This window comes from Sinocyclocheilus grahami, unplaced genomic scaffold (genome assembly GCF_001515645.1).
Source record: "Sinocyclocheilus grahami isolate Dianchi unplaced genomic scaffold, SAMN03320097.WGS_v1.1 scaffold919.1, whole genome shotgun sequence".
Lineage (NCBI taxonomy): Eukaryota > Metazoa > Chordata > Actinopteri > Cypriniformes > Cyprinidae > Sinocyclocheilus > Sinocyclocheilus grahami.
Genome location: NW_015506098.1, coordinates 101,075 through 118,735, shown reverse-complemented (window position 1 = coordinate 118,735; position 17,661 = coordinate 101,075). Strand labels below are relative to the sequence as shown.

Genomic DNA, 17,661 nt, shown 5'->3' with positions numbered 1-17,661 from the left:
GGTCTGAATACTCTCCGCACCCACTGTATATATATATATATATATATATATATATATATATATATATATATAACAATGTACACTCAGGTGATCTCCAGGTTATCTTAGGTGATCTCAAATGAAAAAAAAGACCTACAAATTTAATTAAAACATTTATAAGCAGATAAAATTATATTGTCACATTGCTCTTCCATATATTTCAGCTCTTCAAGGACCTACATTACTTCAAGGACCTACATTAGACAATGCATTTATTTGAGTTGGGAACTTGTTAATTATGGATTGAGTTTCTCTTTTGATAAAAGAAATTTCATGGGTCACAGTTGTGGGCAAGGTTGTAATTAGCAGCAGTTCTTTCATGTTTCCCGAACAGAACAGACTTTTATCAGACACAGAATCAAGAGAAAAGGTGGTGACAGGAATAGCTAAGACAACATCTATGTATCCTGACCCTGCTTTCAACATCTATTGAGAAGCTGACCAGCAGTCTGGCCCTGTCAATAGCCAGCCTAATTTGTGTTCCATTGTGTGGCCTATGGAAGATTTGAAAACTGATATCCAATGTTAGTTGCCCATTGTTGCTGTAGAAAAAGTCAGTAGGTACCTTCGTGCAGTAGCTGTTACCGTTTCACCACATCTTAACATGTTACCCTGGTCTGATCCATTTGTTATTACTACTGATGTGGATTTTCCATGCTGCTCAGTGCTGCATCGTGCTGGTTTAAATGTCAATTAGCAAGGTGACAGGCTTGGTTCTGAGAGGCGGCTCTAAATGGTTTTGCTGGCATCTTATTAGACATGCACACTGTGTATTCAGAGGTAATTTGGTATGTATTATTGATGTCCTGCCATATCTATTGGCAATCTTTTCAGAGGGAGGAGCTTTAGCATTGTTGTTTGGGATGCCATCTTACCCTCTTGATCAATAGTTAAAGCTAAACAAGCCAATCCTTAGTCAGCTAATCCTGACAAGCCAATTCTTCAGTTTAATTCACTGGTGTTTATGTGCAAAGGGCTTTATCTGATTACATGGAGGCATGCACGACTATCACAGTGCTCGAGCCAGCGTGGTGTTGACATGCAAATGATGATGTTTTCATACCATCCAGTCCCTGCTGTAGGCTCAAGTGCACTAATGAATATGTCAACAGATGAAGCAGAAGAGCGTGTTTACTGTGGCTTCTGGTGCAAGACAGGGGACCGGAGCCTGCACGGGAAATCCTGCTGGCTCTCTTAGATGTGCGAGCAGTTGCCATGGCTTTAAGCTCCCAAGGGTGTGGAGGCAGAGCCTGGTGACAAAATGAGTCAACTCATCCGGCACCTGTGGCACATCTACGAAACTGTTGTATGGAAGAGGTATCTTCTGAGTGCCACTGTTAAAGGTTGGGCACTGCATCCACACCAAATGGTAATCCGGACCTGGAGAATACTTCATACCTTTGTGTTTTTTCAGTTATTGACAAAAACTTCTACACATTTGATAATCTGGGAAAGCCTTCTTGGAAGACTGAAGATTGAATGTCATTGTAGAATGAAGCATGATTGGGTCCAGTTTTCACTTGGCATCATTTTTTGACACTCGGAAGCATTGTTGGTTGGGCAGAGTGACATTCCCAATTGGACTTGGACAGGCAGCTGTTAATTATATGATGGCCTTTAAATTTACTGTCTTGGACGCTCTTTGAATTGCACAGATGGCATCAGTGGAACAAAGTAGTGCCAACTCGTAATTTGTCCAGCGACTGATCGGCATTTTTGAGTTTGTATACCCAGCATCTTGAGGCTAAAAATAGCAGCTAGCTTTGTGTAGAATATTTTTCTTTCTTCTCTTTACTTAATTCTCTCTGGTGCGTCTGAATCGAAGCAGTGTTGGATGGTTGTTGCTGTGTCACGGAGTAAGTCTTGGGCGGAATGGAGTATCTAGGGTCATGACTTCACAGCACACTTGAAGCTATGTCCTGATGAAATCCCCTGATATGTCTGGCACAGGAAGCCACGCTCATAATTAAGGAAGTTGTTTGGAAAAGCTCTTAGACTTTGACTTAGATGTTATTAGATTTGTTTTCCTGTCTTTGTCATCAACACGCTCCTGAGAAGTGACTGGCGTGCATTTATAGTGCATTTGCAGTGATGAACTACATCTTCAGTGGAAACACCCTGTACTCCAGGGGAAGTCGAGGCAGCAGCACCAGTTCGGCCCATGGTGGCTCATCTGGACCTAAGCTCAGACAGTGGTCCATACGTAGTTCCTCTGAGGAGACTGCAAAACAGACGCCGTCCCGTTGGCGCCGTGTTCTCGCTACCTTCACCCGGCTCAATACCTTCACTGATTGCATCGTATCAAGGACAAGTCAGGTAAGTTCTGCAGGCTCATGCAGAGGTGCCATGGGACACAGACTTCAAGTCATAATGTTAGCTTTCAACTCATATGTGGCAATTACAAGTTCTGTCTGTCAAATAAACTTGCTTGCTACGCATGTGCATTTCAGGGTTTACTGCCAGTCTACGGTTTTCAGTCATGGCTGTTACAGTTGAGCTAGCAGTTTTTGTGTTTTGCATAATATTTTTAAATCTAAAAAAAATCTTAAAAATACTTCAATATCAAAATATCGTTGTTATTAAAACTTCTTAGTTTCATTGCATGGATTCAAGTCCAAGCTCTGTGGTTTAACAGTGACTTTGAACCAAATGAGGCTCCACTTTGCAGCACTGATGGTTGCAGCGGAGAAAGTTAGTTGTCAGATGACAGACTGTATTATTAGTTATCCTAATAATTGTTTTTAATCAGTCAGCTTTACCTTATATTGTGTGATCAGCGCATATGCTAATATAACCAGATAATGCCACTACATGTGATAGCAGAATTTCTTGCCCAAACTCTTGTACCTTCGTAATTGTAGTCAGCTGAATATGACTTGATATAATAGCAGCAGTTCAGCTGAAGGTCAGAGAGATAAATGAGCAGTCGAATCCCCCTTATACAGTCTAAAAGAAACAGATAAGTCTCTAAAACATACGTGCATGTGTAAATATTATGGCATGGCCTTCAAGTAATTGATTAATTTCCAAAAACTTTCCAGTTAAACTTCTTTGGGGTGGACAATATGACCAGAATCTTAAATGTTGTTATTTATATGTGTATTATTAACTGTGACAGTGATACACATCATCATCAAATAATTATTAGGATTGTCACTACAAGAAATTGTTATAAATTGAACAGAAGATTTCGTAATCCCTCATATGGCGATATAACACATGAACAAATATCTTACCAACATACAACTACAAGTATGTCCAATTTATCTGCATACATACAGCACACGCATATAAAACAATAAACACTCAATATAGCAAATCTCAATTGCTTTATTATTTTTTATCTTTGCCTAACTATAAAACAACTTTGAAACTGTGTATTGTGAAAAAACGCTTTACAAATAAAATTGACTTGTGACTCTCGCTATAATAGTAGTAGCAGCAACAGTAGTAGTAATATAAGTAAAAAAATAAAAGATTTGTTGCATTGTGACATAAAATCTAATTGTCATTACTGTCAATCAAAAACATTTTATTTTTAAGTAATTCTTCATAGAAATAACAGTATCATGTTTAAAGTATTTATATAAAAGTAAAAATCATTGCTCAGACACAATGAGTTTCATTACTGTATTATAAAGTTGCAATATAAAAAAAGTATGTTTCTAAAATAGGTTTGATTTTTAAGCTAAACTGATTGATTGATTTTTATTTTTATATAACCCAGATATATCTTGGTGATGGTTCACCCTAGTGCTATGTCATCAGAAGTGATTCCTAACAAAATCATGATCCTAACATATGGGAAACTGTATACTTTCTATACCTTGTATGTTCCATTTAAAATGTACAGGTGTTGGTATTATCTTTAGATAGTTGTGATCATCAAAGCAAAATTATCCAAGAACATTTTGTTGGTTGTATAGCCAGTAGATGGCACTAGAACTGCATTGTTTCTTGAGGTGAAACGGCGTGCTGTACAGTTGATCCAAATCCTGACTACATCTTTGCAGTTTTGGATTAAAACCTCTCAGATTCACCTGAAATATCCAGAAGTTGGATAAAACGTGGTCTACAAAGAGCCACAGAATTATTATTAATATTACCATCTTACTATTATTATAATATATTTTTGAAGCATTCAAAGGGTTAAAAGCAGCACTTTTCAAATTATGAATGAATAGACTGATTCTCTCGTCTTCGTTCTGAAATCTAATGCTTTGTGCTTGGCACTGTAATTTTACATTATTAAAATACACTTTAACCTGCTCATTGTATTAAAGTTCATCCCCGCTGACATACATACTACTCTAAATGCTGAAGCAGTGGTTGTTAACAGCTTGGTGCACTCACACTCATCAATTCAAATCCACTTATAAAATCAGCCTCCAATGCAATAACCATGAGTTGTAATGTCAACGCAGCTATTCTAGGCCATTTATCTATTCATAATATTCGCAAAGGAAAGATCCTTTGCATCTGTACACTATGACAAGCCATCTGTCACAAAAGTGGTCATATGCAATATGCATTAGTTTGTGTGGCGCTTTATATGAATTATTTTCTTATTGAGTGACCCCAATTGAACAAAAATGAATTTCAAACATCAAAATCTATTCAGCTTAAAGGGGTCATATGATGCGATTTCAATTTTTCCTTTCTCTTTGGAGTGTTACAAGCTCTTGGTGCATAGAGAAGATCTGTAAAGTTGCAAAGACTAAAGTCTCAAATCCAAAGAGATATTCTTTATAAAAGTTAAGAGTCAGCCACACCTACCTAAAACGGCTCGTTCTAACATGCCCCCACATATCTACATCACTATCTGGGAAGATTTGCATAACGCCGCCCAAATGTTTTATTCTCGCAGTAGTATTGTTGCTGCCACCATGTCGTGAAGGCGCGGTGTGCTTCGTTGTGAAAGCAAAACTACTTTGTTTGGCCTTCTAAAAGAGGACGATATCGCTTCGTCATGCCTGGAGCTGATCCGTGCTGGTCGCTGAGGAAATACTTAAACTTCGCGCTGTCGATCACCGGATCGGCTTTCACCGTGGACGAAGCGGAGTCCAGGTCGTCACATGTGGTTGCCACAGGCATCACGATATGGTAAGGGACGTAACATTTCCGTCACACGCTTGAGGAATTCGGCCAATCACAACGCACTGGATAGCTGGCCAATCAGAGCACACCTCACTTTTTCAGACCGATAAGCTTTGTAAAAATCGACGTGTTTCAGAAAGGCGGGGCATAGAGGAGAAACAATAATGTAGAGTATGTGGAAAATAATGTGTTTTTTTAACCTTAAACCGCATAAACACATTTCATTACACCAAATACACAAAATAATGTTATTTTTAGCAGCATCATATGACCCCTTTAATTAATTTATATATAATATCTAAGTCAACCTGACTATGATCTCACACAACAACACAGAAAAGATCCCCCTTAAACGTCATGCTGACTAAAGGAACGCAGGGAGGTCAGATATTATTAATTATGTAGGTGAGGAGCTGTTTACTATATGGATCCCCCTCTCACTAGGTTACAGTTGCTCTGTGTGTTGGCGCTGTTTCAGCAGGCTGGCTTTGTATGTGAATCGGAGCTCAGCATTGATTATTCATGCCAGGAAAAAGCCACTCCGTGCCTGATGCCTTTGCTCATTGGTGCTCTCTAATTGGCATGAGAATGCAGAGATGAAAGGATGGGTGAATGAGAGCGATACAGAGAGCGCAAGAGGATCATCGTGCACACAAACGCGTGAGAGCCCAGGCTGAATTTCCCTCCGTTTGTTTGTTGCCAAGGCACTGCACCAAAATACAGCAGCCTTCTCACCATCGACCTGGTTGTCCTAAAATTCAACGCCGTCTCCTCACATTTAGCTCACGTGCCGACCATGACGACCTTCTACTCCGGCCATGAGTATGGATGCCGGAGAGCAGACAGCTGTGAGAGGAAGAACGCCTCTCATGTGCAGGTCAACCTCAGGCAGAACCCGCCGTCCACCTCCATCCTCAAGCAAAAGCATCTCCAGCAGATGGTGACCCAGGAGGGCTCCATCCACACTATCTGCTACAACTCTTGCACCCTGCCATTAAACATAGGAAAGACCAGGACTAAGTTTCTCAATCTACGTGACAGTGTGAAGAAGAGCCCCACTATGAGCATGGCCAAAGTGAACGGGCCGGGGGAGAGGTTTTCTCTTTGGCCCTCTGTGTCATTTGATAAGGTAAGTTAGAGCAGAGAAAGGAGCAGCTCCGCGTTTAGACATTCTTTGATCATTGGCTCATTGGCTTTTCTGCATCTTGATGTTATTAAATTGGGTTCCTCCTTTAGACTCGTGACTGGTGTGCTCTGTCACAATTTTGTTTATCTTGATGACTCAGGCATACCTCTTTCACTGGTTGTGTGGAAATTGTGGTCTTCCAATGGATATTTTTGCTCATTAGTGTCTGTCTTTCATCGACAATAATGGACGTGGTGTTTGTCATCACCTTAGTGTCTCAAGAGTGCCTCTGTTTTGTTACTGCATTTCTTTGTGGTTTTCCTGTCCCGCATTCCTTTAATTGTCTTAGCATATTGGATTGTGTATTATATATTCATCTTTTTTCCTTTTCGAATGTCAGTTATTGTCAGGTCGATGCCAAGCTTTTTATCTGCTAATGTGTTGTTTTGTTCCATGTTAAAATCATTTAGAGCAATTAATCCCACAATTAAAGGTCTATAGAGGAACGTTTAAGTGGGATTCCAGTCAATGCTATTGACAAGCTCTAATTTTAGTTTCTGTGCAGACCATATGTTTGGAGTTTAGGTACCACAACATTTAAAGTGCCATCAGTATTGTTTAAAATCAAGTAAACCCAATGTATGTGTGTTTTTATACACTACAGTTTAAAAATTTGGGGTCGATAAGATTTTTTGAAAGAAGTCTCTTATGCTCTATAACAGTGGTTCCCAACCCTGGTCCTTAAGGCACCCCAACACTGCACGTTTTGCATGTCTCCTTATTCAAACACACCTGATTCAGGTCATCAGCTCATTAGTAGATACTCCCAAGACCTGAAACTGGTGTGTCATACAAAGGAGACATGCAAAATGTGCAGGGTTGGGAACCAATGCTCTATAAGGCTGCAATAAAAACAGTAGTATTGTGAAATATTACAATTTAAAATAACTTTTCAATTTTAATATATTTTAAAATGTAATTTATTCTGTGATGGCAAAGATGAAAAAAATAAATATAAAAATATACATTTAATAAAATGTTTAATATAATATATATACACTGTATATTAGGGGTGTAACGGTACACAGATGTCATGGTTCGGTAAATACCTCGGTTCAGGGGTCACGGTTCGATACGATTTCGGGACAACAAGAAAAAAACAACAAGACTACTATGCTAGGTTTCTTTTTATTTATTTTGAACAGACAGTAATAGAAATTACCATTTTTTTCCACCTAGATGTGAAAATACTAAATATTATATTAAATTATATTGTTATATATATAAAATCTGCAGTACATGTTTACATACGAGGAATAAATACTTGAAATAGATTTGATTTAGTTAACAGATAAACAAGGGAAAAAACGGTGTAACACGTAATGTAGCCTATATATGCTGAGTTTCATTTTTTTGACACGCTTAATTTGTTCACAGAAAGGAAACTCAAATGGCAGAAATGGCATCCTATTTGTGTTCTTTATTTTACAAAAGCACAATGTTTTGTTTTCATTGAGTGTACACAAATAAAAGTAGACCTTTTACAGTGATGCATTATTCTGCTAGTATAAGGAAAGCGTTTAAGTGATCGCGCACACACACACACAAAACATATCAGTTCCAGCATTGCTAACTTGACAGCGCAGTTGGTACTTTATCAAAATAAAATGCAGTGAACCAAACATCAGCGCCACACCCACCTCTGTGTCACTGAAGTACAAAGACTATCATTTAAATAATAAATAATAGTTTAGCATTCAGATACGTCACAAATAAGGAAATATTATGGAATATTTGGATTTGTGCCGAATGAGAGAGGTGGGATACATAAGCACAAAGCTCCATTTCGCAAACAATTGTGCGCGCAAGCCTTTAAAGTATACTCCTTTGTCAGTGAGAGACGCGTTCAGAATTGACATGGTCACTGTCTATTGATATATATTGATATATAAATTTTTTTAAATCTATTTAATGCTTCCTTGCTAAATTTAAAAAAAAAAATTTCAGCAAAAAGGCTTACTGACCAAACATTTGAACTGTAGTGTGTGTAAAAAAAAAATTATGTAAATGCATATTGGTTGACTAACTGGGATGTCTCAGATTTCAGAGAAACATATACGCATTACATTTATTGTTAAACTGCTGCTCAATCAATTGTAGTTATATTTTTTTTTTGTGACTGTGAAACTATTAAAACATTAAGAATGTTTTAAAATATTATGTCTTTATTATAGATTATTACAATAATCGCAAAACTTTATCAAATATAAAATATTATTTATTGAAAGCTGCTTTCAAAATCCATTTGCCTCAAAAATCTGAGGGGGCATTTGTCCCCATAGTTTGAATGGGCATGATTCCTCTGATTAAATATTAACATACCTGTCCAAGCACTAGATGAGTTACTCCTGAACATGCTTAGATATTGTTGTTCTGCATAAAATGGCATCACTTCTTTCAGATCTGTCCAAAAGGGATTCATTGAGCCAGTCCAAGCTGTTTTCCATGGTAAAATGTCAGTTTATTTTACTAAGAATTAAAACAGATGCATATAAATCCTGTATGGCCACACTTCAAGCTTTCTTTCTAGATGGAGAGTTAATTGTGAAATCTCTGCATATTGTACATCTGAGTATGCATATTTTATCTGCTGAGTATCGCCTGTGGTGTGCGAGTGTTGTGTCAGAGAAAGCTAAACTCCTCCAAGACATTCCCCAGGCTGGATGTCAGAGTGTGACATGGACTTATGCCATCATAGTGTTACAATGTGTGTTTTCTTTTCTCACCCATGAATATGTAGAATAAGTTCATCCCTCTGCTTGTCGTCACACAGCTCAGAAAACTAGTAGCACGAGTCTCAATAACAGTATCAGTAACTCTCTACAAACTTATTTAAGTACACAAATGCAGCCGCTTAGCAAGCAAATGCCCCTTGTAACCAACATGCGTTCCTCTGGCACTGTGGGGTTAACAAACCTCAATACTCAAGGTGGCATTAGAGTTGAAAAACTAACTTTTAACTAACTCTTAAACTAACTTTTAACTAACTCTATAAAACAAATTTTCTCAAGACAATAGTTGACCTAAAAAATAAATTGATGCTAATTTCTGCTATGGCACCTATTGTTGTAACTATGAGAATGCAAAGCATGCTTGCATTGTGTCATGCCTTGGGTTCTGCTTATATTGCTAGAAGTGTTTGTGGTTGCATAGAGTAGGTTCCAGACCTGCAACTTCATCTGCATCTATGTAGGACTAGAAGGTTCCACAGCAAAGTACCCTGTGGCTCAACATTAAAAGGGATAATTTACACAAAAATTAAAATTCTTCTGTTATCAATTACCCTAACCTGTAGCCTAATACTTCTCTTTATCTTTCAAACAAAACTTTTTTTTGCTTTTATTCACGTATAATCATCAATCAATGCACATGCATAGAACACATCAAAGATGGTCAATGGCAGCTCAGCTACACTTGCATTACACATGAGAAACCTCATTAGTTCTTGTGTCAAGCCAGCTCGTTTGAGCTTCCTCTTGCCATATTTTGTGTGCTTTATGTATATGTGTTGATCTATGTTTATAAATCTAAATTAAATCTGTTCATCATATAAAGTAATTGTGTCTCTTCAGTAGACTTAAACTGGGATTAAATCGCTCAGTTCATATGGGTTACTTTTACAATGTCTTTATGAAATTTCTGAAGCATGAAAATTTTGGTGGAATGGATGAATAATTGGGTGAACTATCCTTTTTTTTCTTTGCAATTTTTCTTCATAAAAATATATATTTTTTTGTTACAATATTTTACTTGGTACAGTCTTTTTCTTAACAAATTTGTAACAAGCTGAAAAATATGAATATGAACTATAAAATCTCAAGCACTAGAGTGACTTTGCATGTCAGGAGCTTTTGTGTAAGAAAGCAGTTTCTAGAGACACATGTATAGCTTTCACAAAGACAGCCATGGAAAAATACTGACAGTAACATGAATGATATACTGTGGAAGTTGAATTGCGCAGTCTAGCCACAGATATATGCGGCCACTGTTTTGTTTTCATAACTGTGCCATGTGCGTGTGGTGCCTATGTGGATTATGGTCTCATTATCATTCACATGCTCATTTCCATTCTCTCCTTCCATTCTCCAATAATCACAAACGGAGCATCTCTATTTTCCCTCTACACCCCCTCCCTCCCTTATTTTTTTGCTCTCTTCCTGTTGGTTATTTTTTCTTGATCCCTGCCATTCCACTGCTCGTTGATGGGCCTGAAGGATTATCAGACCCAGAGTCGGGCAAAGTACCACGGCTCCCCTTGACTAATAGCATCTGCGTGTCGACCATCCGGAGGAAGTGGAAAGCCCCACAAAAAGACAGACAGAGAGATTGAGCAAGCGAGAGAGAAAGAGTGGATTTCATTTTAGGCTACTTTTGGCTCGTAATAGAATTCATGCTTCAGCATTGCATGTTCTGCAGTATAAAATGCCATGTATGTACATATGCTGGCAGCGCTGTGTTAATCTGGTGTGAGTGCCAGTGGTGGTATATGTAACGTCATGTGGAGAGTAAGTGAACATACCTTTGCTATATAGAATGATGCTTAACATGGCTTTTTCTACTTACCTTATCTGCTAAACGCAACGAATGGAATGGAAATGGATAGAACGGGAAATGTGCTGAAATTCATGCATTAACTGGACTGTTTTCTCTTGCAGGCAAATCCTCCCCCTGTTATATATGCTACTCTATGCTGCCGGCTAACCACCGTGGTATAAATCTTACCTCATTAATTACTGTATACTGTGCTCTGTCTCTGACTGATCTACACATTTGCAATGATTGCGTGTTACATCCTGCATTAGCGCTGTTTAACTGTCGGTCACTCAAGAATAAGGCTACTGTGCTTTCCACGTTACTAACTGAGAAAGACCTAGACTTTCTGATGCTTACTGAAACATTGCAAATACCTAACAACTATTTCCACCTAAATCTCCTCACTCCCTCTGGATACAGCTACCTGGCCAAACCTCGTTTGACATCTAGGGGTAGTGGTCTGGCTGCTGTCTACCATAGTAACATCCCAGTCAATACCATCGACTTCAACCTTTGAATACCTAGTTCTCAAAATCTCTGGTACATCTCGTATACAGCATATTGACTTTCCTACACACCTAAAAGGTCACACACTGGATTTGGTCTGTACTTCTGGTCTACGTAATGTTTCTGTGCTTGGCTCTCAGATTGGACTTTCTGATCACTTCTTCATCGAACTAAACTGTGAAATGCCTCTCCCCCCACCTTAGGGTGAAATCTACCATAACTTCCCGTAACCTCAATTCTGTTAATCAGTTACTGTTTACTGAATCTGTACAAACATATCTTTCTGACATTACTGAACACACTAGTGCCCTTGATATCCTTGCCAAATATAATACCTCTATTTCTACAGCCCTTAAAGGGATAGTTCACCCAAAAATGAAAATTAGCCCATTATTTACCCTCAAGCCATCCTAGACATATATGACTTCCTTTTTTCAGATTAATCCAATCGGAGTTATATTAAAAATGGACTTTGATCTTCCAAGCTGTTTAATGGCAGTCAGTGGGTGTTGCAGTTCATCAGTCCAAAAGAAGTGAAATAAAGCATATCCATCCATAATAAAAAGTGCCTCACATGGCTCCGGAGGGTGATCAAAGGCCTCCTGTAGCAAATTGATGCGTTTTTGTAAGAAAAATATCCATATTCAAAACGTAATAATCACTTTAATCTAGCTTGCACCAACAGTTGTACACGGAAGCAGCTCTGGGAGGATGACGCAAGATGTCGGCATTGCGCATGCGCATGCGCCGGTGAGTCTCGTGAGAGCCAATGTTTGTTTACAAGAGCAAAGGAAGCAAAGTTTCCTTACTGTAGCAAAGGAAAACCAGTCTCCTCTTGGCTTATATTGAAATCGTTCTTCTTTACAAATCCTCATTTTGTACTTCTAATTCGTGACTTGTTTTGTTTTGATCTCTCCCCTGCGCTTCCACGTTAGTCACTTCTGAGTGCATGCGCAACGCCTACGTCATCCGCCCGGAGCTGCTTCCGTGTTCAACAGTGAGCGCAATCTAGATTAAATTGATTATTACGTTTTAAATATGGTTATTGTTCTTACAAAAACGCATCGATTTGCTACAGGAGGCCTTTGTTCACCCCCCGCAGCCGTGTGAGGTACTTTTTATTATGGATGGATGCTCTTTATTTCACTTCTTTTGAACCGATGAACTGCAACACCTGCTGACTGCCATTAAACAGCTTGGAAGATCAAAGTCAATTTTTAATATAACTGCAACAGGATTTGTCTGAAAGTAGAAAGTCATATACACCTAGAATGCCTTGAAGGTGAGTAATTCATGGGCTAATTTTAATTTTTGGGTGAACTAACCCTTTAATATAGACGCCCCCCTTAAATGCAGACTTGTACCTTCTACACATATGTCTCCCTGGTTTACCCCTGCACTTCGTGAACTGAAAACTACTGGTCATCGCCTTGAACGCCTTTACATGAAAACTGGATGCTCTTTATTTCACTTCTTTTGAACCGATGAACTGCAACACCTGCTGACTGCCATTAAACAGCTTGGAAGATCAAAGTCAATTTTTAATATAACTGCAACAGGATTTGTCTGAAAGTAGAAAGTCATATACACCTAGAATGCCTTGAAGGTGAGTAATTCATGGGCTAATTTAAATTTTTGGGTGAACTAACCCTTTAATATAGACGCCCCCCTTAAATGCAGACTTGTACCTTCTACACATATGTCTCCCTGGTTTACCCCTGCACTTCGTGAACTGAAAACTACTGGTCATCGCCTTGAACGCCTTTACATGAAAAATAGTTTGAACGTGCTTCTTATTGCTTACAACGACCATATTCAGCGATATAAATCTGCTTTAAATGCTGTACGCTCCAGTTACTATTCTGCCCTCATTACCAATGCATCCTCCCATCCTAAAACACTGTTTTCTGTAGTCAACAAACTCACCAACCCTTCTGCACCTGTCTTGAGTAACTCAGTAGATCTCTGTCAGTCATTCTTACACTTCTTCCAAAATAAAATAAATTGCATAAATAATCTCTTTCTAACAATGTACTCCCCTATGTGCTCACATGACTTCCCCTCTGATTTTGCACCTGGTACTTTTACTGATTTTGACCCTCCAACGCCTGCCTATATCTCTGAGCTACTCAAAAAATCTAATCCATCTGTCACAGTCATCTTGATCCTGCTCCTACTGCTCTACTCAAAAACTCTGCACCTGTTATTTTGCGGCCTATTTCACTTCTCATTTCTCAACTTCTCAGCACTGGTGCTGTTCCTCTTGAATTAAAAACTGCAGCTGTCACACCAGTCTTAAAGAAACCCGGCCTTGACCCTTCTGATATGGCCAATTACAGACCAATTACAAATCTTCCGCTTCTTTCAAAGCTACTTGAAAAAGTTGTTGCTGCTCAACTTCAGTCATATTTCTCATCTCATAACCTCTATGAATGTTTCCAGTCCGATTTTCGCGCTCTTCACAGCACTGAGACGGCACTTCTTAAGGTTGTCAATGATCTCCTTATGGCCACTTACTCAGGCTCTATTAGCATTTTAATTCTGTTAGATCTTTCCTCTGCTCCTCTATCTATCTTTCCTCTATCTCTCACAGTATTCTCATCTCACGACTCTCTGTTCTTGGTATTTCTGGAACTGCCCTATCTTGGTTCACTTCTTACCTGTTTGACCATCAGCATTACATTGCTGTCCGCCAGGCTAAGTCCTCTACTGCTCCTGTCTCTCACGGTGTTCCTCGGGGGTCTGTTCTTGGGCCTTTACTCTTCATCATCTATATGCTCCCTTTAGGTAACATTATCCGTCATCACGGCTTCAACTTCCACTGCTATGCAGACGACACCCAGCTCTTTATCAGTTCTCAACACAACTCTCCCTTTCCCACCAACTCCATATCAGCTTGTATTAATGATATAAATGCTTGGATGACCAGTAACTTTCTCAAACTCAACACTGATAAAACAGATCTACTACTTGTCGGTTCACCAAAAAATGTTACTCCTTTCTGTGCTGATAATGTTAACGTTGCTGGGACCTTGGTTCGACCTTCCACCACCGTTAAAATCCTGGGTATAGTCTTTGACTCCTCTCTCTCCTTCCTACCTCACATTACTTCACTCATTAAATCTGCCTTCTTTCTCCTCCGTAATATCGCTCGCTTACGTCCCTTCTTAAATATCAATGATGCTGAGGCACTGGTTCATGCCTTCATTACTTCTCGACTCGACTACTGTAATTCTCTTTTCTATGGTCTACCAAACACAACATTGAATAAGCTCCAATATATCCAGAACTCTGCAGCTAGCTCGGTTCGACCTTCCACCACCGTTAAAATCCTGGGTATAGTCTTTGACTCCTCTCTCTCCTTCCTACCTCACATTACTTCACTCATTAAATCTGCCTTCTTTCTCCTCCGTAATATCGCTCGCTTACGTCCCTTCTTAAATATCAATGATGCTGAGGCACTGGTTCATGCCTTCATTACTTCTCGACTCGACTACTGTAATTCTCTTTTCTATGGTCTACCAAACACAACATTGAATAAGCTCCAATATATCCAGAACTCTGCAGCTAGCTCGCCCCCCCCCCATATATTTCTGATCTCATATATACTTACTCTCCAGTTTACACACTACGATATTCTGATACTAGTCTACTGTTAATTCCATGCCACAGGTTAGCATCGTTTGGTGGATGAGCGTTTTGTACCTCTGCCCCCACACTCTGGAATTCTATTCCCAATCTTTCTTCATTACAGGATTTCAAAACCCACCTTAAAACATATATTTTCCTTTCTTGTTTCTCTGATCTCTGATCTCTGACTGCATGATCTGATTCATGCCATGGATTTCATGTTTATCTGTATTTTTTTATTTATTTTTTGTCTGCTGTCATGTTTATCTGTTTTGATATTGTAAAGCGACCTTGAGTTTGCAGAAAGGCGCTATATAAAATAAACTTATTATTATTATTATTATTATAGTAGAAATCACTGAGTGGAGTCCTATGTCCTTGCTCATTAGCTCAATGTTCAGGTCTCCGGCAGTGTGGCACTGTCCATGGAGACCAAACCAGACACAGCCAGCTACAGTGCTAATGAATATGTAGGCCCAATCCCTCTATGCATTACGTAATCAAAGCTGAGTTATTCTGGAAAATTGCTTTGCAGTCACATATTACACCATCATTGGATAGACTTTTTTTTTATTGTTTAGTGTCATAAGGTTTAAATGAAATGAGAATCTATAACAGAGTTTAGAAGGAGACTTCAAGTTTGGTTCTAAAAATGACAATCAACAGCAGTTTGTGAGCACTATTCATTTATAGCACACCTTTAAGCTTACCTTGAAGCATATAAAAACTCACAGTGTACACTTCAGTCTCTGGGCTCATGGTGTTCTGGACACCAATAAAAGATGAATCACGTGGTACTACAACACATCATGATGTCAGATTTAACAGAATTGCACTAAACAAATCCCATCAAGGTTGGTGGACCACTTTATCAGTTTTAGCTGCGTTTGCTTGTGCTTGTTTGTACGGGTGTCAGCTGCTCACCATCAGATTTTCGGGGGAGTTTAATGGGTTTATTCTTATGTTTCAGTGTCTGCTGTTAGCCAGCCATGCCACCGATTTCATTTAATAGCTCTCTGCTTCGACAGTCTCATCGGTCACACGTACTTACAAAGATCTGTCTGTCTGTCTATCATATCTGTGTGTCTTATCTATCTATATATCTATCTATCTATCTATCATCTATCTATCTATCTAGTCAATCCAAAATTTTTCACATTATCGCAGTTTATTCGCTATTGTTTAGAAAATGGTCATAAAATATGACAAGAACTCCGAGTTAAACTGTGTCAGAACAAATTCATCTTGATAATGCCATCTTTCTGTTAGATTGTCTCACAAATGAAATTGGTTGAATAGCTGCCAGCTGTTAAATTTAAGTACACAATTAGATAATACCAATTTAGGTCAACAAGTTACCAAGCAATGCTTAATTTTTTTCAGTCTGTGGTGTAAAAAGTTTGCGTTAGCAATAATAAAAAGCAAGACTTAAGCAAAACATGGTCAGGTCAAAGTATCTGAATAATTTTTGGTACCAAATTTTTAGCAGTTTTATTTAAAATATATTTTAAAAATATTTTATTGAATATTTTTAAAATATATTTAAAAATATATTAACTGCTTCACTGATTTCTGGTTGATGTTAGTGATTGTTTTTAAATTTAAATATATTGGATATATAATTGTGCATGTTTATTTTAGTTTACTCGCCAGACTATATACATTCCAAAACAAATCAGCCACAGGTTTGTACAAAGATACATTAATTTGTTACATGATCTGAAAGCATAACAACTTCAATTATAAACTACCAGTTTTACAAAATATCAGTCATTTGAGTATTTTATTTGATAAAACTTTATTTATTAATTAGAACTGAAACCTGTCAACCATGTTTGAATGAAAATGAATGCATATTTGTCATATTAAACAAAACTTTATGGACTAGTGGTGGTGCTTTATACATTGTTGGTCATTCAGATTTTCTGTAAAAAAATACTGATATGCTAATACTACTACAACTAATAACATTATAAAATATGCAAAGGTGTGATGAGCTGCTGGCTTAAGGAATATTAACCACTTTCTGATTTGCTGAAATCAAAATGTGGCTATAATACGTGGGTGCTAGCCAATGAGATTGCCACTTGCTCATTATTCCAGCCCACTATGGAAGGAACTGACAGTTGTTTGTTCTTGTTCTTAAAGGCTAAATATAATTTAAAATGAGCTCAGTCATTTTGACAGGAAAAACAACAAAGAATATTTTACATGTAGTGTCGATTTTTGTGGAATGTAAGACTTTCTCCTTGCATGTGTGAAAGAAACAGAGAGCTATAAGACAAGTGATGATGAGTTGGTTGCCTATGCATGCAATAGAGTTTAGTTGGTCTGTTTGTATTTATGTGTTAACTGAATGAACACTGTATCTCATTGCTTTTCTTTATACCTAACATGTTTATACCTAACTTTATACCTAACACCTAAGAAGTCTACTACACACATACATTTTTCTGTTAAAGATAATAAATTGTTGAGTATTGAAATATGTAAATAGTCTGACATGTTGTTTTGTTCACAGATTAATGGTACTGAGGCTGACTTTGAGTATGAGGAGATTACACTGGAAAGGGTGAGTGGAATGACTAGTGCTGCTGTTCTATCTATCTATCTATCTATCTATCTATCTATATATATATATATATATATATATTTTTTTTTTTTTTTTT

General features: G+C 38.0%; 1 protein-coding gene across 1 annotated transcript in view; it reads left to right on the top strand.

The window, feature by feature from the left end:
- Positions 1 to 17,661, top strand: part of dlg1b (discs large MAGUK scaffold protein 1b) — a 147,903-nt gene that overhangs the window by 87,560 nt on the left and 42,682 nt on the right. Inside the window, exons 7-11 of the mRNA XM_016249289.1 lie at positions 1,274 to 1,382; positions 2,169 to 2,355; positions 2,675 to 2,730; positions 5,841 to 6,265; positions 17,514 to 17,564. Of these exons, the coding sequence (XP_016104775.1) occupies positions 1,274 to 1,382; positions 2,169 to 2,355; positions 2,675 to 2,730; positions 5,841 to 6,265; positions 17,514 to 17,564 (828 nt within the window). The remainder of the gene's footprint in view (positions 1 to 1,273; positions 1,383 to 2,168; positions 2,356 to 2,674; positions 2,731 to 5,840; positions 6,266 to 17,513; positions 17,565 to 17,661) is intronic.